This window comes from Rhopalosiphum maidis, chromosome 4, assembly GCF_003676215.2.
Source record: "Rhopalosiphum maidis isolate BTI-1 chromosome 4, ASM367621v3, whole genome shotgun sequence".
NCBI lineage: Eukaryota > Metazoa > Arthropoda > Insecta > Hemiptera > Aphididae > Rhopalosiphum > Rhopalosiphum maidis.
The window spans coordinates 49152156-49179580 of record NC_040880.1 but is presented as its reverse complement, the minus strand read 5'-3'; the positions used below and the strand labels follow the sequence as shown (position 1 = coordinate 49179580).

General features: G+C 28.9%; 1 protein-coding gene across 1 annotated transcript in view; it reads right to left on the bottom strand.

Annotated features, from left to right (window-relative positions):
• LOC113559421 (protein bric-a-brac 1-like) overlaps positions 1 to 27425 on the bottom strand; it is a 40131-nt gene that overhangs the window by 1463 nt on the left and 11243 nt on the right. Inside the window, exons 2-4 of the mRNA XM_026965232.1 lie at positions 16476 to 16533; positions 8546 to 8812; positions 2352 to 2500 (exon numbers count right to left, since the gene is read on the bottom strand). Coding sequence (XP_026821033.1) covers positions 2352 to 2500; positions 8546 to 8812; positions 16476 to 16533 — 474 coding nt within the window. The remainder of the gene's footprint in view (positions 1 to 2351; positions 2501 to 8545; positions 8813 to 16475; positions 16534 to 27425) is intronic.

The following is a 27425-nucleotide window of genomic DNA, read 5'->3' as shown; positions in this document are numbered from 1 at the left end:
CTATATAAACATAAAATATCGGTATTGTTATTATATAAGTTTCACGGAGGAAAAAATAAATCTTTTATAAAATATTATTTTAAATTAAAAATGGTTTTGTTTTTATTTATTTTTTTAATTTGCATAAATTTAAATTAATTTACTCTTGCCATATACTTTTAAAAGACAAATTGGATTGAATAATAAATTATTATTGGCCTTACTATTTAAGACATTACTTTAATGGAAAATAAGTATAATTAATAAGTAATAAAAATAATGACAAAAAATGTTTTAATCTCGATCTAAATTTTTAATGTACAATAGGCGAATTTAAATTAAAACAGGTATTTACGTAAAAATTCAACTGTTTGTTGAGTATTTTTTTTTTTTTAATTACATTTTTTATATAAAATTCTTTGTTAAAAGAGTTTTATTTGTCAGCTTAAATTTGTTGTATTTTTTTTTTTTAATCTAAACACAATTATTATTAAATACTAACACTGTACCTACATAATACGTTACGACGATAGCTAATGTTCAATGCGTTTAATATTTTAATGTCATCATTAAATATTAATTTATATCCCAGTTTTGTTGTCAGACATTAGACATTAATTGGTAATTATGAAACCCATAAAACAGTGAACTAGAATAACATTTTACTGAAATAGGTATAGATGAGATAAAATAAAATGTAAAGTCGGTATTTAGAAGAAAAATTGTTGGTACTATTTCGGTTAAATAAAATTATTAAAAAATAAAACATGTTACTCAATTGAAAAACTATATTATTGCCTTATTGAGTATCTAAACCCTAGTGAATATTTTTGTGTAACAAAAATATTATAAAACTATAAATAGGCTTTTTATTGGAGCATATGTATATTATTTTTTATTTTTCAAGTTGAATATTGTTTAGTAAATAGAATTATATATTGCTTCTTGGAAAACAAAAAATTGATCGAAAAAAAAATCATGCAATTGTATGATTTGGTAAATTAAAATGTTGAGTTATAAGACTTAAATAGTAGGTTTTTGTTATACAATACATAGGTATTAGGTACTCACATACCTACAAATTATAACTAGTATCTATACTGTTATAAAAATAATATGAAACATTTATCGGAGATAAGCTACTCTTATAACTTTTAACTCTGATAACGTAATTCACGAGTGATGACTTAATACTTATTATTTTATAATATGACGACGCATAATCTTTCGTGATGTTGAAACGTTCCATTTGCTTAAAAAAATTAAATGTCAATGGTATACGCATAAGCGTGCTTAAACGTTCGCGGTAAGTGGGTACAATCTCAGAAAATCCCATCTCAACCCCTGGTCGCCTTATCATAAAATCCTAAGCATCCCTAAATATCCACATATTAATTTAAAAAAATACATTTATTACAATATGTTTACATCTGTATATGTAGGCGTATCTATTGCAGTGAAATTAAATAAATAGTCATTTCAATATTTTAACGTTCCATTCAAGTTTTATATATTACACATTTATTAGATAGGCAATGAATAATAATATAGAGTTTAGATAGTTTCACTGACTACTCATTGTTACAATACGTACGATGAGAATTGTTTTGCTAGTAACTATCAAAATTCGAATGCATTATTAATTTGAAAAAGTTTTTCCACAAACCACAGGAGGGACCGCGGTTCACTAAACGACTTTCTCCCCTCTTGGATTCACATATTGTATAATTATTTGTACATAATTTTTTAATTCCGTATATTTTTAATTATATTTAAATTAGGCTTTAGATCATGTACCTATATATATATTTTATACAATTATATACAGAATAAAATACATAAATATAAAAAAACGACTCAATGGAATACTATTTCAAACACGCAACTGATGAAATTTATTTTTGATTACAAATAATGGCAAAATAAATAAGTAATATAACAATTATGTTTTTCAGTTCTTTTTTGTGACGTATTGTATAGTACATTTATTATTATATATGCCATTATCGTTGAATCATAAATTATAAGCTTTGCGAAACGTCCTTGATTAAAATTTAATAATGGTAATTTGTCAATATTTATTAAATTAAAGAATACGTACAAACTGTACACATAATTTATATTTTATTGTACTTAAAAATATTTAAATTTAAAGAATACTATAATTATATGTGAATATTTATTTAATTCCAAGAAGTAATAACAAAATATTTGTTTTCAATAGTTAGAACTTATGAATTTATATTATATAGTACGGCAGACAGATTTTTTTCACGTTTAAATTACCCCCTTTATGTAGGTACCTGACAACTATGGTTAAATATTACGGTTTTAATTAAATTAAAGAAATATATACATTTTTATTTTCTTACCGGTATTCTTGGGTAAAGGTGTAATGCTTCTTCTTTGATGTTTTGTGCGTCTCTAAACACAACAGTCCTGATTACATTTTGAATGTGATCTTCTGGCCAAAATCCTAACAATATCCTTTGAGGACGTCCTCTGCCTTTAGGCCTTAAGTCTGTAAACAAAAATGTATTCAAGAATTTATACCTATAATCTATTTCTAATTTATGTATATTATTTATAAAAATATAGAAGTTATTAATTAGGACATATTATTATATAAGTAAACTTAAAAGTAAGTTATGTTCTGTGTTCAATACCTGTAATTATTGAAAATATTTTAGGTTATCTTTATGATTTATTAACTAAGAATGGTTCGCTGAATAAATGAATAGTTAAACAATGTGCATAACTAGTAATTAATTTGTATTCTATCTGGTAATTAAGTTCCAAGTTTTATAATTATTATTTATAAAAAAATAACAAAGTATCTCAATTTATAGAATTAAAAATAAATAATAATAATTTAAATTTAATCTAAGGTAAATATTTTTAAGTTTTTATTATTAAGTATAACACAAAATTAATTCAATAAAGTTGTTTAAGAAAAATAATTACAAATATATTTGAATGTTAATTTCTATGAACGAAGTCATGAATTATATTTATTGAAAATAATAAATTCAATTTTATAAAAATGCAAATACTATATTCTGATCTATTTTATACAAGCAGATACATATTTTATAGAAACAAATCAGTGATCTAATTTATAAAAAAATTCAAAGGTTTCTTTAAGCGCAAATGAGAACTACCGAGACAAAACGTGGAAAAATTGCTTTTAAATTTAATATCACAACACACCACTATCCTGCGTCGATGTAAACAACGAAGCGAGTCGAGTGCCCAACACCCGATGACTGTATCCTGTCCGACCTTTTCATATTAAACATGTAAAAAAAAATGTATAATAATATGATGGTTAATGAATATTATAAGTGTAATAAAATATATGTATGTTAATTGGATATTTAACATTAAAAAAATAATTCAAAGATATATATTAAATCACACTTATTGTGAAAAATTTTCAAATTATCTTTAAAAACAGTGAAGATAATATTTTTTCATAGTTAGTATATTAAAATATATTAAAATAATAATTACAACATATACTTGTTTAAAAATATTTTTTTTTAAATTTCCTTTGAATGTATATACTATACTAGATTAATTAATTTGTGTATACAAATTAGCATTTAGTATACTTGTATAATGAGTAAGAATGAAAAATTTTAATTTGAAGCATAAATCTTATTTTTCTGTAAAAAGATAAAATACAATTTACGGATAATGACATTTAATTGTTTTCGATTTGTGTAAACCACAAAAATAATTTTATTTAAAAAAAAAATTAACTACTTCTCTCTACTTGACTGTATATTTTTTCTTTACGTCTAATTATTTATTTAAAATAGCTATTAATCAATTATTAAAGTTATATTTGTTATACCAACATAGATTGGCGGCTTTTCAAATTTTGATGAATTTCCGGGGAACTGAACAACCAAGAAAAGCATTAGTTGTTCGGGAAAACTTTTAATTAGAACATTTTGTGTTTTTAATTTTCTTTGCGAACACGGTCGGTAAAAAATGAATTAATCTTAAAATGAAAAAAATGAAAAAAAAATTATAACGGCGGTGAAGTGTGACAATATTTGAGGTTTATTTTGTGTCAACAACCGAGAACTGCGGCTTTGGGCGATCGTCTGGAGGAGATTATATTTTGAATTTTCGTCCCTCGTATAGTTTCAAAACAAGTTGTGTGCAAAAACTAAAAATATAGACAGAATATTTTTGATATATTTTCGATAAAATATAAATTATACCTATTGTAAAATTAATTTTGTATTAAAGACATCAAGTGTCAACAGTTATATTTTATCAAGAGAAATATAAATAACAGCCATATAGGATATGCATAAAAGGTGAAGGTATGAAATACTTGCTCACTCCGATGCTCATATAGGCATAGGGTAATAATTTGTTGTGATATTCAATTCAAAATCCATAAAAATTAAGCAATAAATAAAAATGTCTAGTCTTATAAAATTTAAAAACAATCATGTTTTATGCTTATAAATAAAAAGTTTAAAAATAGTAAAACCTAATACCCAAACCCAAAATTTGTACCAAACACATTTTTACAAACACAAATTAAGTATACAATTAATCGGGAAAAAATCAAGTTTCTATTATTATAATTTTGAGAATAACTAGAAAATACTAATAAAAAAAAGATAAAGTTATATACGTGTAAAGTTTAGCACACCGCTTACCATAAAAAAATGCTGAACAGGGAACATAGCCCAATCATTCAATGGAGAAAAAAATCTCAAAGGTATTAAAATTGGAAAGTATCCTAATATTAACGCGCCTACTATAATATGTATATATAAAAACAGTCGACATGAAATACAAAAATCGTGGTATAATTATATTTTTTTTTATATAATATATACCTATCCTACGTACACAACGTATAAAGTAGATAAGATGCACTCGTATATGCACGGCAAGTTCATATGTATATATATATATTTATTATTTATATGTATATGTATAAAATATTAATATAATAATACGCGGCCAAACTGCTACGACCACAGCGACGGAAACGCCGTGGGGTAAGAGTAGGACGACGGCGGTAAAACCACGAGGCGAGCTAATATGGTTAAAAATCGTACCGCCCCTATTTTCTATATATATCATAACACACGCGACGGTGCCGGAGGGGATTGGGAATGATCGACGGAGGGTGCAGTAACTATACTCATTACACGTGTTCGTATTATACGTGTATGACGACCGACGACGACAACGACAACGATCCAGAGCATAATATATAATATTCTGCACCCCTCGCACATAATAATAGTGTATATAAATACATATAGGTAATATATATATATATGCGTGTGTGTGTGTATGTGTAGGGGTATCGAGTACAAGTATAGTACGAATATAGCACGCTTGCACACTACTCGCACATATATATTTATGTATACCACTACAAGCCCTAGGGATTTTCGTAATACATATATGTATATCGTATATATATGTTATAATATATGGTGTGGTGACGTGGAAAAGTCTGGAAATTCGGGTCATACTTACATACTATATACACAACTATACACGTCCTTATTATTATTTGTCGAATCGAAGGGTTTTGAAGATAAAAAAAATTCGATAAGCTGTCCGCAGTATTTGGGTACCTATAGGTATTTATTATTACGTTACCGAAAATTGTTATATAGCTATAAAATATTAAATTATATACTATACATATAATATGTAGGAGATCGCCCAGTTCTTAATAACAGTGACTCGCTGACCCCCACTTCCATCTTCATACTCATCAACGAAGACGTATTATTTATATGAAATTCTATGATGCTCTTTGGAGTTTTACTCACAATAAACAACGACGTTAATAATACATATAACTACATAAGTACTTAATAGTTATAATAATAATAGTAATATAAAAAAGGACGAGTTAACGATCTGAAGAGACTGAAAATATTAGTGTGGTTGTGATCTCCGTAAAGTCCGAACGAATTAAATTAGATATAATATAATCGTTATGACGACCACGACGCTTTGAAGTTAATATTTTAATATTTAATGGATAAAAATGAATAATAGGTACCTACATGACTATATTATTCTAACCTAACCAAAAAAACAAAACACAAACGCAAACGTTGTTTGGAAGGTCTGAAGATAAAATTATTATTATATCACTGTTAATATTATACAAGCTGAATGAGGATTTATCTAATATATTTACCACCTCCTCTTTTTTTTTAATAATAAAATTATCCTATATGATTTTTGAAATTTTTAAAGATATTTAAAGCCAGTATTTTAAATCATTTAGAACTTTTATACCATTTAAAGTGTCTTGTGGTGATACAAATTTCTTTTTTTTAAAGAGGATCAACTTTTATACTGTAAATTGTTTAGCGGATGATTTTTTTAAATATGTTTATGTATCGTAATCAACACTGGACGAGATAATGAATAGAAATGACCAAATAAAGCTAAAAATGTATTTGTTATGAATATATATTAAAATAAATACAAAACATTTAACTGAGTTTTAGTTGGCTATTATTATATAAATATTATACCAGAGATTTAATATTGGTCTAAGTCATATTTTTAAATAATAAGCACACCTATCAAATACTAAATCACAACAAAGAAATTTATACAAAGTATTTGAACTTTACGAATTGGTTTTTTTTTTTAATTATAATTAATATTTTAATAATTAAATTGTTTAAATATCACTCAAAATTGTATAAATAAAGATTTCTCATAATTTAGCTACTATACAAGCTATTTTGCAAACAAACTTTAGTATATAATATTCAAAATAATTTAATTATAAGCTAATTATTAATTATATTACTCGAGCAAAAAATTCAGAAATAACGTAGCCAGAATTATATAACTTTAAAGATCTTTGTTTGAAAATTCAACAAAAACATTTTGACTATATTTTATTATTATTTTGATTATAAGAAAAAACGTTGACATTTACATATTATAAAAAAAAATATATATTTTTTAATAACTGTCAGCGTACATAATATTAGTGTTACGTACACATTGCACAATATAAATTATTTATATTAAATCTTACGAGTACAGAGTTCAAACGATATTCTCGGAATTTTTTGTATATTTTTTTGTGAATATTATAATAATATATTGTTATTGGTATTCATTTAAATAATAAAAAGAAATAGGAATAATAGACCGATAGACGATAAGCAATGTCGTCATAAAATTAATAACATAAAAAAATTACATTAAACAAATTATAAAGAGTTCAGCGGTTATTAAATATAATATATTATTATTATAAATATACAGAGTGTCTCACCGCGTATATAATATGTATGTCTCCGTCAATTTTTTTTAATATATATGTATACATATTTTTGAAGTATAGTTTTGGAAAATTATTGCTGCATCTAACCACCAATACTTATTATATTTATAATATATTATATTCAGAGCTAATTTAAGTAAATATTTTAAAATGTCGGATTATTATTATTCCCATTATAAGTTATAGACAGGAGACCTAACTATGATATTATACAATATATATATTTTAATAACCTTATATATATTTTATTTAATGGCTTAACCATGATATATAATGATGTACTTAGACATACGTTATACAAGTCGTATATATACATAATATACATATTTACGAGGACAAACGCGGATAAACACCCTGTATTCATTCTAAACAAATAAAATACACACACACACATATATATATATTTATAATATATGTAATAATGATGTACAATATAACAAATTATATTATTGTGCAATTCGATCTGGAAACGTTTAATTGTTCACATTATAATATAATACGGTGTATATACGTAAGTATAATAAACGTTATGAAATCGAAATATAATATTATATTATATATACATATACACATTTATATATATATAATGATATACTCGAAGCGGCGGCACCACTTTGATTACGAGAAAAGAAATTATAATAAATAATAATATTTTATATTGTATATTTAACGTGACGCGTATGCGTATAATATTATACGCACACGTAGTATATTATAGTCGTATAAACACGTACACAATATTATTATTATATACAATTATAATAATTATTATCGTTTGGCCCTCGTAGATTGGTATACAATAAACCATATATTATTGGTACCTATAATATAATATTATATATCTAACATATTGTATAATGTCCGTGGCTACGCGAGGTTAGTATTTCAAGATAGGATAGTAATAGATGATATAGAGTTTCCCGGTGACTATCCTGGATCGGCACAAGCCAGATCGGTTTAAGACAATATAATATAATATACGGAACTATCAAACCAGTTGGGTGGCGGTTGGCGTTAAAAAAAGAAAATAGTAAACAGAACCCTGTCCCATTAAACCTCACTCCTGACTCGAAACGCCAGCATAAAAACGAAGCTAGTTCTGTTTATGAACGCGCAAAACGACTTAGTAGGTAAATTGCTAATAAACTGCTGTCCTAGCTCGGAATTACTAGCCTCGCGCGTACGGGTCGGCTGCGGCACGACGCGGTTGATAAAATTATTATGAAATGCGCAGTTTGCAGCGCCGCTTACCTGCGCCGCCGTCTGCGGATGGACCGAGCAAGTTGTGCACCCGGTTGGCGTACAGCACGAACGTTGGATACGGGATGTCGTACTTGCGGGCTGCCTGCGACAGCGAAAGGCCCTCCTTGAGCACGGACAGAATAGCCTCGGCCATCGTTTCTGGTCTCCACGACTTGAGCGGACCACGCTCTCTGAACCGCAGGTTGTGCACCAGGCTCTGGTTGGTGTTCCAGCACTTTTGCCACATGGACTGCAACTGGTACTGGTAACTGTCGGCTGTTAAAACAAAGATTGTACACGCCGGTTAGTGAAGTGCATATGTTTATATACAAATACAGTAAGAATAGGTATTATATAATAATATTGTTTATTATTATGTGCCGATGTCGAGTAATATGCTACACGAAAGTGAACCGCGTACGAATGATATATAAGACGAATGTTATTTAACTTAGAACAGGACGAGAAAAGGAAATAATGCGAAAAAAAGAGATTTATAAATTGCTTAGTACTCCGAGTACAAACTGGTGGTACTAAAGTGGGAAACTAGAGAATGTGGATTTTTCGAAAAAGATAAATCATCTTATAGAATGATATTTTAGAAATTCAAGATATTATTAATAACAAATAAATTACTATTTAAAAATAATATATTCGTTTATAATAATAAATATATATATAATACATTAAATTATCTTATATATTTCCTAATGTTGTTCGACTAGAATTTAGATAACTACAATAAAGTATCAGTAGATATAAATGTAGGTATATATTATAGGTATAATAGGTTTTACAATAGATTTGTTGTTTACAAGTTTCCAATCGTGTAAATATTATTTTTAAATTCTTAACTACCTAACATGTGTTTAGCCGAAATACTAAAATGTGAATTTAAAAATTAACGTCCAAACAGCAACTGGGTTGTACGGGGTAGGAATTAAACGTCGCAACAATAACACATACATAACAACATTCTATACGCGCACTATACGACGCGACAGCGGCATCACTGTATAATATTATTAAAAAGCCTATACATACGCGATTTACATTTAAGCCCGGCTGTTGCATACTGATATATATATGTGTGTGTGTGTGTGTGTGTGTAATATAATATACGGAGATTTAAATTTTTTTTCTCCGATATAAATATAATATGCGCTTCGATGACGTACGAGTTTTGCATGTGCGTGGCGGTCGGGACTTTTTAAAATATATAATATAATCGAGACGGTCTAACTCCGACCAAATTTAAAACGTTGTACACTACTACACTATATACTAAAACGTAAGCAAATATACGGTAAAAACAAATAAAAATATATATATATATATACCATATTAACATCTATAAACATTATTTCGACTGTGGCGTGTTAATTTTAACAATGCAAGCTGCTCGTTTGTTGTCTATATGTATATATAAATATATACGTGTCTACTACACACACACACACACACACACACATTTATGTTTATATTAACGGTGGTGGATGTAGGGTGGAGGTGTATAACTGTAGAAGTGACAGAAGGCGGTAGTAGAATATTGTCAATATATACCGGTGCACCTCCACCAGGTTACAATATAGACTGCACTTTTATAATATAAATTATGCATAATAAAACGTATTGTAATATAATATTATTATTTACAAGCATATAGAGTATAGCCATAACTACTATATGTATTTGTATGATTCGAGTATTACAGTAGAGTTATACATAAAATATGTTTAGGTACATTATACAGTGTACACACATTTCAACAACCTGCAGCATAATTATCGCGGACTCTCACCTACCTGCAAGCGCGACGACTGTTATTCGTACAGAAAAAAAAAGTGCGTAAAAGTCGAAAAAACATATATAATTTGAATTTATTACAAATTATTAATATATACAGTGTGGCAAATAAGGGGTGCAAAAAACTAAAAAAAAAAGAATAATAAAAAACGGGATACAATATAATATACATATTATATATAGGTACGAGTATCTATAGATATTATGCATTATACGTACACACGCAATTTTTTTCCATCGAATATACTGATATTATTTATAGTATCGCGAAGGGGAAAAAAGGGTCAGGATGGCTGTATTAAAAAATAATTGGTAATAAATATCTTATTAGAAATTTTGTGTCAATCCATATAACCGTGCTGCAGTTTATTGACACTGGGAAATAAAAAGGGGCGAGTTTTGTAGAATTTAAATACAAATAAAGTCTAATGTTGTATGGAATGTAAACAATGCGACCGACCGAACCAAGTAGTAGTAATCAATATTTATTTTTTATTGCCTATTATTATCAAGCAAACACTCGAATGTATAGAATTTCTAGGAGAGTCCGGATGGCATTTATTGGAAAGCTCAAGACAATATATTGTATAGTAAATAAATACACTAATAAATTTTCTACATAAATCGATGATATAAAAATGTATTATAATTTATTATGTGTTTTTCTTTTTTGGAAATTTTATCGAAAAATTGCGTTACACGAATAATAATAACCATAATAATATAGGTACGCAAAGACCGCGGATATGTGCAGTTTTAAATGCATATTACATATTTTGTTTTAACGGATATCGACATATCGTAAATACGTAGATAAATAATAATATGTGTAGGTAGAATAGATATAATATGGCAGATGGATAGCGATATATGCTTAATATCATATATTGTATATATGCGTAGGTATAGGTGCCTATGAATAAACGGCGTACCTATAGCAATATGTATATTTTATGCAATTGGAAAATAAATCGATCGAGTTTATATTATACATGCCTACTATACATATATAGGTGCCCATATAATACGCGCGTGGAACCCCCCCTTCAAGGCTAGGAATACTAAATTTTGATAATTTATTTACGACTCACGGTGAACGATTATACGTATATAAATATATAATATATTATATCCTATATTATGTACGTACACAAGAATATTTTATATTATGCGTGCGCATATTATTATGTACCTGCAATGTATAATGTATCAATATTTTTCTTTGAACGTCGTAGCATAATAATAACCATTTCGTCGAGAAATAATATATTTCAACGTATAAAGAAGAAAAAATGGGAAATAATAACAACAACGGCAATAATATAATGTAAGCAACAGTATAATATATATAAAATATAATATGTTACCGGCGTCTGCGCCCGTGTGTCGTAATGGCCGTGTCCATTCATTAGCATTTCGTATAATAAAACAGGGCATTTAACTATTGTACAGTAAAATTATGTACTATGTAAATTGTTTTATGTAAATCCATCACAAGTCGCCGCACTATAATATTATAATATATATATGTATATATATCGCGTTTGCTATTATAATATATATATATATATATATATATGATTGCTGGTCTACGCCGAACGACAAACACATTGTGTACGTATAATATGCCTTGTATATTTATTGGACGCACAATATACATACCGCCGATTTCTCTCGTCCGTTTATTATAGGTAGGTACCACACCACTTCACCTCACCTCAGCATGAATGTATAATATATTATTATAAGGTATATATAACACCCCACACCGCGACCACCACCATCACACCATCATCACTGCGGTATAAGGCAAATAATAATAATAATAATAATAATAATAATAATAATATTGTCTCCCGACACACGTTGCACATACTTATTATTATAATAATATTCGGTTTCCTTTTCCTATATATCGTTACACGCGTTATAATATCGTATCTTTATAATGGGTACATAGTTGTGTAGTATAAGTACGTATGCAAGTATATTATATGGGTACGTGTTACTATATATATTATAATATTATATATAATATTATTATATATATGTATGTGTACAAACTCATTAACCTTTCGACCTCGTTGTGCTGCAATGATAATGGGTGTATATACGGACGAGAAACAAAAAAAATAATAATAATAATAATAAAGGAGAAAAGGGCGAGAGGGAAAAAGACGGGCAGGGACGGTATGTACACTGTAGCGGGATGGGGCTAAGCCCGTTTGTTGTGTATCCCTTGGGCCCTGGGTGGTGAATAATGTACGATGGTAGGTACCACCATTATATTACGCGCGTTTGACCGCTCGACTCTATATAATATATATTATATAGTTAAATTTTTAATAAGTTCCCGTGTTATACGGAATTACAATTTATTCGCATTATCCGGCGGGGCATAGGTGCCGCCTACAATATTATACACAGCGACTATACAATATAGCGTACGATAATAATATTATCACGAACGATGATCATATTATTTATGCAACGTACAGTAGAGTTAGGATTTTGTCTTGTGAGGGGCTGATAATTCGCAATACAGGGGACACTTGACTAGAGCTTCTCCTCATAAATTTGGAATATTGATGTTGTGGGTATATATAACATTTTAGACTTTTGTAACGATCTTAATACAAATTACCATTTGAACACAACATGGCCGCGTTTAACCACGTAATATAGTCACAAAACACTAAAGGGGTTTTTTAATTTATCCGACATTTTAACAGGGATGAGAGACATACGCCAAAACACTCACGATCTAGTTATTGATAACAGAATAAATTTACTTTTTCTCACACTTTAAAAAGTTCACTCGGTGGACCAGCGAAAATTCCTCAAGACCGTCAGGTGGCAGATATGCACACGATATATTATTATTACATCGGTATTACAGGTAAAAGCATCGTATTGTCGTTAACGCGTGAGTCGCTCAGATTACAACCGCCAAGAAGTAGTGGTAGTAGTCGCGATAGGTGTGGGTTAGGTATTAATATTACTATATTATAATAATATCAATCGCGCGTTAAATAAGCCATCGTAGTCACGCGTGATACTGGTATATTATAATATTATAGACGTGCGACACCGTCATCGCCTCATCGGTCTTTTAATTTAAGGCCTGATCGATTAATTTTCCATAATGTGTATGATTACGTTTTAATGATTTCTCAACGCGCGGTTGACGATATGTAGGTATCTATACAATATTACAATATTGTATCGTAACGATATAGCTAAGTAGCGGATGAAATGCTGCAGGTATATATATATACGGTATACTGCACATAAGTCATCGCCGGGCGGCCCAGTAAATCTACGCGGGACGCAGCGGGTCGCGGTGCAAAATTGCAAGACATAATAACAATATAATAATATATTTTATGTAGATATTTTATAGATGGCTCGTGCGGCATTTGCTTTGAACCAGACCGCCAGCTGCAATACACCGCAACACACGGTATATAAATAAAATATATCGGGCAAGGGGAAGAGCGGCAGCGGCGCAGCGAACGGATTTCGTTCATATAACCATTGATCGACGAAATAGATTTCGGTTCCGAAGTTGGTAAATAGTTTGTTCGCTATTATAATATATTATGTGGGTGATTACTGATTAATGATTATATTTCTGTTATATGAAGTTGTAGATATTTAGGCACCTGTATATAAATTAGGCCGAAAAGGAGAAGTACAGATATGGCACGTATTTTTTTTAAAGGCACGAAAACGATGTAAAAAAATATTTTAATATTATACAAATAAAATAGATAAACATTTTAAAACATTTTGAAAGTACGTGACAATTAAAAAGTACGAAAGATCAAATTACGATACGAATATTTAGGATTATAATGTTACGTACTCGTATATTACGGCGCATTACGAGAAGTTATCGCTCTCTCATAAATTCATTATAATGACACTCGGTGTATGTACATAAAATTATCTATAGGTAGGTACATGTATATTTCTTCATTAGGATTAATTACTCAGCGTATATAATATAAATATAAACGATACACATAATATACTATACATTATAATATGATATTCATCGTGTATTCATTGTTGTACACAGATAATAATATAATATATATAATAAAATATTTAAAACATGTATATGCGTGTGGTTAGGTACCTATATATATTATATTAATTCGATATCGCGACGTTATTGATCGGTCGGAGCTCTTCGTCGGATATAGAATTAATTATTTTCAATTACTACAAACTTAAAAGGGTATAGGTAGGTACATGTGAAAACAAGACGACTCTATATATTATTATATAGAACTTCTCTGCGTTCCTATTATAATATAATAATAACATTATTGTAACAATATTATTCAAAAACACTAAAACAATTATCATCTAAGTTGGCAGTTTCGAGTTGCTAAATGTAATTATACGCGTTCTATAATTTTACGATCACCAGCATATATATATACACGGTAGTACTTTATATACAGAATCCGTCTCTTGCCGTGCTGAAACGCAGTGAGCGAAATGCACCTACGACGGGACAACTTGTCGGCGAGGTGTCTCGTATATTCGTTTTCAGCAAATTTTTCGGACCGAATGATAAAGTAACGCGCGTCCCGGGTGCACATATGAGATGCAGTCGATCGAGCGATGCGCAGGATCGAAGGTCAGTACGAATGACACCCGATGCACGCCTTCTCGGACGGGTGCACTATACGCGGAGACAACGCGAAACGCATTTCCGACGACACGTCCACGTGGGTTTTTTCTCCCTCCCACCCGCCGCCGAACGGTTGTTTACAGTCACTAATCACACTACCGGTGACCGGCGGCGTGGCGCCGCTTGCACGTGGTGAGCGGTGCCGTCAACGGATTCGACGGTGGTGGCGGCGGTGACGGCGGTGGTGGTGGTGGTAACTGTAAAGTGTAAACGGTGGCGGCGGCGGCAAACGGTTGTTTTTGTTGTTGTATTTTGTGGTGGTGGTCTATGCGGACGGCAGCGGCGGCGGCGGCGGCTGTATAGCGATAATCTTCCGCCGCCGTTGTAGTAGGATGAAAACACCACCGCGTCGCCGCCACAACCAACGCGTCGAATGCACTTTTTTCATATTGTACACAAACACAATCAATTATAATATCATCGCGTCACGTGTTATAACTTACTAATGTGGACAAGGAAAATATGTCCTTTGAAATTTAATATTTTTTTTTTCGACCAGATTGAGTGAACACAAATAAGCTATAATTCGTCATTTTTAATAATGTTTTTGTGAACAAGTGTGGTCGATTCATTACGATATTATAATGTTGTTTAAGTAGTTAAATGGATAGATGCTCTAAATATTTTCAAACTTTTTTTCCTACATATTCGGGTGGCCGCACTTGCATGGACTTAGAAAACTTCAAGAGCAGCACAAGGATGTGTCCTTATAGATCACATCTATAATAATAATAATAATAATAATAATAGTAATTGAATTAATAGTTTAAAAAAATAGTTGACGGAATAGAATAAGTAAATTTTTTTTACGTTAGATAATCAAATAGAAAACACTATAATCAACGATCTGTATAAATCATTTTTCAATATAAAACATATAATAAACAATCAAATTTGAACCCTCGTAAAAAGTGTAAAAGTTTTATGAAATATATAAAATATCTTACATAGACTGCAAGCGGGGAAGAGTAAAAATACTTAAGATTTTGGGTTTGATAAATTATATTATATAATCACGCATTAATCGTGATAATTAAATGTGCAATATGGAATTTTTCATTGATGTTAACTTAATAAAATTGTTGAATTATTATGAACAGTATTAATATAAAGTATTTAGTCCATCGATATAAAAATTCCAAATAAGATATTTTAAATAAAAATATATACAATACAGAACAATGAATATTGCTGAATGTTGGTTAAAACACGAATCTACATCGAATGTATTTTTTTCACAAAATATAAACATGCTTTATAAATAAATAAGGTTTTATGTTATTGAAGCCAAAATCGTAATAACAACAAAAAGTCTTCTTAAGATAAATACAATACGTATGTTTTATATATATTATATAGGTATATTGTATAATCATTATACATGTATAGTATAATGTATAGTTATAATATAAATATTAAACTTACAAGTCATTGGCGAGGACGTGGATGCGAGCCAGGCCTGAGAACTTTCAAACATTTTGGCCTAGAATCACAAAATAAAAATTTAATTATAAAAATGTGTATACATATTTGTTATAAATAAATAAACATAATATTAACACATTCTATTCTATGTTATATATTTTATATAATATAAAGAGTAAGAGGGGTTGTCTAAAACGTTAATTAACTGCATTTTAAATATATTATAGAAATCCAACAATTTTTTCATCCTGATAATTTCTTGCTTAACCTATGCGTTTATCTACTAAAAATAGTAAAATACTTAACGGTTAATTAGGGGTTAAAGGTAGAAAGTTCATGGTAAACCCTCCCGACTCATTAAAAATAATCAAAAGCTTTGGGAAAATCCTTATAAGGCATCTCTCATTCACTCTGTAAGCATATCGTGGTGGGCACGAGTCATTAATGCTGTATTGTGTTAACTTAATTCTTGAATTAAATATGGTATACCATTAAAAAAAAAAACCAATACATGCGTGTAAAACCGAATTGAGTCTTATACCGCGCCAATACATTATAGACATCGTTCTTTAATATTACATACAGAGGTCTAGTAATATGTCTATTAAATAAAATAGTTATGAAATTTAAATTTGTTTATAATTCCGAAGCTTCGGGCGGGCAATGACTGCTGACGCGTGTAGAGTCCCGCATTTACAATTGTAAATACGTAACTAGTATTCGAGAACAATAAAAGATATTTACATTAAGTATACAATATTACACTTTTTTTTATAAATTCAACTATCACAGATTATATTATATTTATCTCGGTCCGAAATCTTGAATGATGTATATGATCATAACCAATGACCCGAAGTTGTGCATGTGTATATATATTCATCAATTGTCGGTCTATGAACTTTAAAATTATTCTGAATATATTTTTACGAATTTGTTCACGATTCATAATAATATTCGAAACATAGGTACCACACTTGGAAATATTAATGCAATGGAATATTCATAATCGATATTTATAATATATTATATAATATATATCAAAAGGTCATTCGTACACAATAAGGGTAAATGTCAAATGACCTCTTTATATAATGAAATACCTAACCTTCGATACAAATAATAACAATACTATGGTTTATTTCATTATTTGTTTGATTTGCAGAGATAAACACTGGTGAAAAATGTTGATACTTATTAACAAGGAAACAACAGTTTTCAGAGCGTGAACAGTAAGTTAAACTGAATAACACGAAAGGGATATCCGATTAGGACTAGAAAACAATTTATGGAAAAGGGTAGGTTAAGTTTGTATCAAGCTTACGAGGGTCAATGACGTGGTTGGGATGCACAGGTCAGAACTTGACGCGACAAAGGGTGTTTCATTGTGAACATACTTTTATTTTTATTTTTTCCATATGTCTGGAGGCGTCGCCTGTCTCGACGTCGTTCAATTTTTCAACAATACCATAAGGATGAAAATTGGCGCGAGACACACGTCAATAAATATTTAAGTGCATTATTTTGAACGCGACAAATACTAGCTGGATGAAGTTATGAAGGTCCTACTAAATTAATTATATAGAGAATTAAACTATCTAAAACAGTGAGTATAGAATATGTTTTAAAAATAAAAACTTAACTTTTATATATTATTAAAAGTTTGGTTATATATATATTTAGATTATTATACACAATATCATGTCGATTAAACTAGAAATGACGGGATTTATGATATTCCAATTAATATAATAAAGTTATATTTAATATAATATACGTAAAGAATAAAATGACAAATATTATAATATCGTTATAAAAGTAAAATAATGTTAAATTTACCGCTATAATAAATAAATAATTGATAACTAGAATTCGCCAATACTTTAGACATTTCTAAAACCAAGATTTAAATTGTAAACTAGCTATAACTAGATACTGTAAGTATGCAATGATAATGTATAATGTAATTAATATAGGTAATGTTTCAGTATAGGTACACAATATACATAACAAAATCACTTTTACAAATACGGTATTATAATTGCCGCCTCGTAAAATTCTTATAAAATATTATATTGTACAAATTACAAAATAAGTATGCCAGCATAATCAATCAATTATAATTTACAGTATTTGTAGTATTTGTAGTATAGTGGTTAATGGTTATAACAAGTATTTAAAAATATGTAAGATTAAATAAAATAAAATAAGTTCGTTATAATATTAATTTTAAATATTTGTGATAAAAGTTACAGTTCTTTTTAATCTCAAAATATAATATGCTATATCTATATAATTTGTAAGGTTTTGAACAAAAAATTCAATGTTCTGTGTGACCAAAGAAACTGCCGCGATGAAAAAATCAATAGTCGAAATTTATCATCCGTAGGTACCTACCGCAGTAAAATGATCCCTCCCTTTAGTTTCAGAACGAAATTACATTTATTTTTCCACTGCACGGGACAGCATTTACCATTTTTCCCCATTACAAGATAGTCATCGATTTATTTCCCTGACAAACGAGACTCGGAGAGAGTACAGGAAAGACAGAGAAAAAGAGAGAGGGGAAATACACATACACAAAACCGGATACTATTGTAATAATAATAATAACAATAATAATAATAATAATAATAATAATCGTAAAATATAATATTAAAAATAATGATAATAGCATATACGATATACACGACGCAGTTGAATGTTATTTAAAAATATAAAATACAATATTTTGCCACACGAAAAAAAAGGATCGATGAAACAGAACGTGCATGCACACACACATTTTGTTTCACACAACCACAATAAATATTAAAGACTATGGTGTGTACACACATACATACATATACATATATTATATATATATATTATACACATACGCCGAACACAATAGTATGGTATTGGTTTATATTGTATAAATATAATAATATAGTGTTATGCTGAATAATACATTTTTATTATTATTGCACACATACACTAAGGCATTCTCGTTATTATCATTGTGCTGTTACGATTCCACCAAGACCCCCTAGCAGCTATTATTATTATTATTATTATAGTTATGGGTTATTATTATTATCATTATTATTATTATTATTATTATTATTATTATTATTATTATTATTACTATTATTATTATTCCGACTGTACCCCAAAGCAACTGCTACATTAATAAAATAAGTCTGATGTCGGAATAAAAATATATATTTGGTAACCCTCTTCCCCTTCTATCCGCTCACTATATTTATATATATGTATATATATATATATATTATAAAGACGGAAAGATATGAACAGAACCGAGGGGGGCTATAATAATAATAATATTTAACTATACAGTCACGTAGCTCCGCATTAAAGTAATTATTATATAGGAATATTATGTGTCTTTTTGTTCTATTCTCGTCTCTAAACAGAGACGGAAGACTGGTGTGTGTGTGTGTGTGTGCATTGAGAGAAAGAGAGAGAGAGTGAGTGAGAGCGTGCGAGTGAGACAGCGAGAGACGAGAGAAGGGAAGAGAAAATGTATAATATAATATCTGATGGCGTATATTATGTGTACACATTATAATAATATACCAAACGATTATTATTTTATGCCTGTGTATGTGTATGTGTCGGTTTTTGGGGCCCACCTGGGAACTGGTTAGCGTTGACGGTCTAATGGATATATTTACTGTGTATGTGTGTGTTGTATGCACAACCGGAATAAAATAAATATTAATATTTAAACATGGGCGCACTTCGCGAGATAATACTTATCTATTAAATAAAGGGTGGTGGAAAACATGTAATAATATAGGTAGTTTTACCGTGCTGTGAATGGTAACCTTCGTTGGTAACTTAGCTGAGAAGTTCATCAAATCAAAATAAGTGAATTAGTAAAAAAAGTTTATCTATTAAATTATAAAAATTAGTAGTTATAAAAAAAATATGAAAATATTTCAAGTATAAATATCTGAGGTTTATTAATCTTTCATAAACAACAACTTTTACTGGCCTACTTAATTTTATGTTAACAATACCGTATAAAATGCAAAATATGCACAAATAAATTGCAATATAAACAATAATACTTCGTGCAAAATAAAGTACATTTTCTCGGAACAAAATATACGCCGCTTGATTTAAGGTAACGTAGTTTAAAAATTGCATAATGTGTATGATATATACCTACTTATATGCGACAATCAAAGCTGATAAATAACTTCTTCCTTACATACAATTATTTAAATTAATACATACGACAACGGTTGCGTACAATATATAATAGACGTATGTAATATTAAATATGTAATTATATATATATATATAATTGGAAAAAAATATATTTCCCTCGTGAGATTTTATTGTATAGATACATAACCTTAACTTTATATAACTCAATGCTGGGTTACAATAAATAATTATAGCGTACCTTTACTGGAAGATAGGCGTATAAAAACGAAATAAAAAAACTCTATCCTATTATCATAGGTAATAATATAATTCTTTATAACCTATAATCTATGTATTCTAGAATTGAATGAGAAAAAATAGTTCGGTTGAATTGAAATGAGTAATTAGTATACAACGTGTAGTTCCATTAGTGAGTTTCCAATTTTATTCGTCTCTAAAAATACCAATGAACATCTGTTGTTTTTGATATTTTCTCATTTGTCAATTTTTATTATAAATAAAAACATCTGTTTCAATAAAATAATATAGGGGCCATATAATATCAATTAAATTTTATATAATAAAATACATAATGCACGCTACTATAAAATAATAATATTAAATAATAATATACGCATATTTATTTTAACCAATAGTTAAAAATATTAACCCCTATACGTGGTCATGTCACACCCGGTGCTAGTCCAGGTCACGAACCGGAGAAACAAATGGACAAAGAGGGGAAATAATGGGTTCTGAGCGAATGCGATAGAGATTAACTGGTAGATCTCACCGTAGAATAACATACTCAACTTGAATGTTGAATACAATGAATAATTCCAAACGTTGATCCCCGTATGTTCTATATCTATGTAATATTTGCGATGACGTAATAGTATAATAATAATAATACATACTTGTATATAGATTTAATAAAATCCAATAAATCAACACCAGTTTCCTATCATGAAAATTATTGTAATAACTTATTATAGTTATTACAATATTGCACGCGTCCGTAATAGTTATTAGTTATATGAATACATTTAAATATAATATTGTGATTTTATTATGTGCTTAAATCACGGATCACATAATATTGTACGGATATAAAATAACATAATATTGACATACTGTATTGATGAACTGTATTGATGTATTTAACTTTCTGAAAAATTTTATTATTAGGTAACTTAAACGATTTAGGTATACGGATTATAAAAGATCAAAGAAGTGAAAAATTTAATAGAATAAAAAAAAATTTCAATTCAAAATTACTGTAAACATAATATACGAATACATCATCGAATTGATTTTGTTTACCTTCTGTTTTAGATTTCAAAATAATTGAATATACATGATAATCGAAAAATATATATCAACTATCTATTTACTCATGCATCAAAGAGGTTTTAAATACCTAATACCATTTATAGAATAAAAATAAAAATATATTTTTTCATTTGTATCAAAAGCTTTACTATAATGTTTTTATTTTAAAAATCTATACAATGGTAATTATTTACAGATAAAAACGTAAAACTTTGGTGTTAAAAACATGTTTATTAACTTTGAGAAAATATATATTATTCTTTGTTGTTGTTGCATGTATAGTAAAGTTGTCCTCTTTTCATTATGTAAAAATGTTTTACCTACGTTGTGAAAAAATATAAAGCTCTTAAAATATAAACGTTTTTTTTTGCAGTTTTAATGGGATATGACATTTTAGTATTAATAATAAATTATATTATATAAATATATATTACAGTATATATTTATGGTAATGCATATAATAATTTATTTACGTCACAAAAATTTAACAGCCTTAACCAATATCATTAAATGATTGTATTTATATAAAAATAAAAATATATTCAGTTATAAGCAGACAAAAATTAAATTGTAATTTAGAGAAATTATTATTTTTAAATGAGATTAAATCGTACACAAAGAAACATTTTATTAAATAAAATAAAATGGAAACGGACAGCAAATAGTTATAAATCATTGCTAAAACACGGAATTTAGAGCGTATAATATGATAGTTTTTTGTTAGAAAGGGAAAAAATGATTTTATGAAAAATACATAAACAAATAAATACGGCCGCGCTTAGCTGTTCTAGTAGTGTCAGAAGACTGAGGGAGAGTCGTCAATGTCAATTAGTTCAAAAATTCATAAAACTTTATATATATAACTGCTGCTACGTTGAAAGGGGTGTACAGAGATTTTTCAGTAAAAAAATTAATCATCATCGTTTTGTGGCACCTAATAAAACTTGTAGAATAATCATGCGAACATTATATAATACATTGGTGTTTACGGAAGAGCAATGGGCGCCACGGAAATTATTCATAGGAATTATTCAGGAAAGTAAAAAAGAATAATACGTAAAGTCTTTTCCATGAAAAAAATACCAACCGCAAAAAAAAATATTTAAATAAATGCTTTCAGGTAAGTAAAAACAAAAGCCGAACAAAAAAATTGTTGAATAAAAAAATTGGCGTCTACAACGGTGCTAACACAAGGGGTCCACCCAAGCATCGAACACAAACCCATTTTGTAACCTTCGGCGGTGGTAGCTAATATGATATATTCCAAATTCATAGCTAGACGGTTGTGGTGCTTAATTAATGTACAGAGAGAGCTTTCAGTATTCTAATCGATATTTACAGAGGGTTCCCTATGCCCCGTGTCCCTGCGTCGCATTGTGCGTAATATTATTATTATTATTATTATTATTATTATTATTATTATATTGTGTTCAGAAATGAATAATGGAAACTATTACTGAAACACCATTCGGCCTCACGTAGAGACATTAAAACTATTTTATGTGCACATTTTATGCACAATGAGTAATCGTGATGTTTCCAGTTTTGGATTATTTTATATAGATAATAATATGTGCTGTATATCCATACAGTATATATACATCTCGAAATAATAATTGTTCGTAAAACAAACAGACACTGAACGCACGCACTCGCGATCGTCAAAGAGTTGTAACTAGGTAAAAAGAATTGAGAAAGGATTATTGTAATATCGTTTTTATACAAACGAATCATATATTATTATATTACTTCTAATTATTCATAGCCATGTTTTTCTCGGTCTAGCTGCAGAGAACCATTATAATTTATAACGTTACTTTCTCCGATATTTTCCCATTATTTCTATATCTACTCTAATATTAATAATTATTTTAATAACTTAGACTCGCAATATTGTAAATAATATTTTATTCTTTAGATAGGTATAGAAATGATAATTGTATAGCACTTACGATCGTTAGTACAAAAGAAAATCAAACATAAAATATAATTATTATTTTAAATAATATGAGGTATTTAAAAACAACCTTTAATGTATATACTTAAATACTTACATTATTACACGTTTCGATGTACATATTATAACACACACACACACACACACACACACAAATGACTCATAAATTTATATACATAAGTGATTGAGATTCATAGAACACCCTAACACTATCACCCTAATTTTTTTCTTTGATTATGATTGGTAATTTATTCAAATTAAGATTTTTGAATTGTTAAGTATATTTAAGGGCTACATTTTTAAATAATTGAATTTATACTCTAACACTATTTAAATAGTATCCTGTGTATACCAACTTATTTTTAAAATGTTTACAATATTTTTTGCAAATTATTATTAATGCAAATGGATTTTTTAGGTATTTCAGGAAGGCGCCCTAAGTTCAAAATTCCTAACTCAAACTATTTTAGAAAATCAGTTTTCAATTAGTAATTATTTCTAAGCAAACATTCGAAACTTGTTATCCAACTTTTTTTTAATGTCTCTGTTATCAGAGTGCTAACATGATTTTTTAGTGAAGATATTGATGAATTTTATTTAAATCAAAATTCGAATGAGCATAGTTTCTGAGTTATTAAAATTTACACAATAAGAATAATTATTGTTAAAAACAATTTCACAAAAATAAAAATAAATATTATACAATAATTAATCTGTTTATGATGTAGAAACATTGCACTTGAACAATTTTTATAAATAAAAACATGAAAATATATTAATATATCCAAAAACAGTAGCGAATATGTTCATAGTGAATCACCATGTATATATTATATGTATATTATATATATAAATATATAATTATGTTATTAATATTAGTAATATTACTATTAAATGTACAAATAAAACTGCACCTAATTAAAGTTCTTACTAGAAATGATTGTCAACAAATATAATTATTATTTATGTGTTTTATGGGTATGGAAAAAAACATACATTTATATAAATATATTATTATACAATACAATATAATGACAGGAACGAAGGTTACGTATACGATGATGACGATAATAATAAAAATATATATTATATATTATGTAGAGTATCTTCTTCTCTGCGTGTGTGTTTTGTGTCAGTGAATGTGCGCTCGCGCGTGGTGTGTGTATGTGTGTGTGTGTGTGTGTGTGTGTGTGTGTGTGTGTGTGTGTGTGTGTGTGTGTGTGTGTGTGTGTGTGTGTGTGTGTGTGTAAAACCACTTGGGCACAATAATATATAATATGAATAGGTATATATTATAATATATAATACGTTTATACGTACATACATAAATACGTATAACGTATAAATACATACATGTACGCGCTTAGCACAGGCCATTTAAATCCCGTTTATTCATGTACAAACACACGTGTTCCATTACATCCGCATGTACGCAATGTATAAATAAGGCCGTTATTTACGATATTATAATATTGTGGCCGACAACAAGTCCGGCCATTTGGTCTCTATTGTTGCGCAAAATTCAAACTTGGTGCGTATATTATATTATTATTATTATTATTATATTATAATATATTATATTATGAGTAGTACCTATAACTATAATAATATCGACCTCTTTAAAACACGCAGTACTACACCGCCACCTCCACTGCTGCAGGTACAACTTCCTTCGCCGTCATAATATCCACCTCCACCGTAGTCACCGCCACTACCACAACTACCTCCACCTCCGCCGCAACCGCCGCCACCACCACACGGCGGCGGCGGAGCTTAAGTCCGCCGAATCGAATGAAGATTGTCTCTCTGGGCTTACAGATTGTATATGATATTATGTATGTACGTATATAAACCTCCACGGTACACACATGGTTATAATATGTATATACATACATATATTACACGCGTGTATATGCGTGTATATTATTATAGTGTTATACTACGTATATAATATGCCACACACTTCCACCTACGAATTATTATTTTTCTTTTATTTCATAAATTATATAATCATAAAAATAAAAATAAAAAATAAATAAACCTACAAGGCGGAATTGTTATTTTTATAATTAATGCATTTTTTTTACATTCGACCATATGTGTGTTTGTATTTTTTCTCTTTTTATTATTATTGCGAATAATACTAAAAAATATACGTTTCGTTCGTGTTCGTGTTTATAAATAATATGTTTTATTGCCTCGCACGGTGTTATTATAAACTTTGTTTATTTCACCGTTTCCTGTTGGTAATGGTATAAAATGGTATTTAGACGTACAGGATTCTTCCTCCTTTTAAATATATTTATATATGTATAATGTAAATATTATAAAATATATAATCGAAAAACATCTTTATGATATGGGGTAAAAATAAACGGTAAAACTTTAATAAAAAAGGGTAGCTACACTTATAGGTAGGGAAATGTTCTAGAATTAATTATAACATAAATATTTCACAATTTGTTTTTGTATATATAATATATATATACACATGAATATAATATTATAATATTATATAAGCTTGACGAAAATAAAACGTCCTGTAGGCGGAAAAACTTCTGTAATATTTTCGGAGGCGTGCCAGTGGAAACTTTTCATTTCTCGCCATTTTATGCAAATAAATAATTTCGAAAAAACACTCAGACGTGAAACAAGTACGTGACGGGTTCTTTTCTGGGAAACAAAAAAAAAGGGTTCCAAACAAATAACTCCGGGACACGACATAGAGATTGAATGACCCAACGTGTGTTATTCATATTATAACATTATAACGTACATCGATCCGCTGGAAATTAAATAACGAAAAAATATATATTGTCAGAGCAATTTTTAGCCCCCTGATACATACGCGCGTGCGATGGTAACACACACACACACACACATAAACACGGGAATCGGGCAATGTGAGAGTTCGAAAATTCAATTTGCGGCCCTCCATTTTCTTTTATTATTTTATTATAAGGACCGCCTGTGCGCTGTTGCAATTTCAATTAAATTTATCCCCAACGTATACAGTCTACTTATTATTTTTTTTAATCATACATTTATTATACTAGCGCATACATATATATGTTTTTATTTAATAATAATAATAATAATAATAATAATAATAATATAATATGGGCCCCGCATATGGGGGCCTTAATTATACGGACTCCTTTCCTTTTATGTTCATTCTCGATCCCCCTCCCGCACCCAATAGTTTATCATTCAGAATCCGTTACCAATACACTGAGATCTAATAATCTATGAGTAAAGGTACTTGCTACGACTTGAGACGACCGCGACGGTCGGCGTGGTGTCATCCGTGAAACAATTGTTTACAATGTAAAACCGGTTAGGGTAAAAATTTATCGATTATAAAATGTTACATTTATCTCTTGAACTATATATATGTAGTAGTATTAATTTGTACGCACACGATATAGTGCATATTTAGGTAGATTACAAATATAAATTTCAATCATCGTCGTGATCACAATAGATTATTACAAATATATATA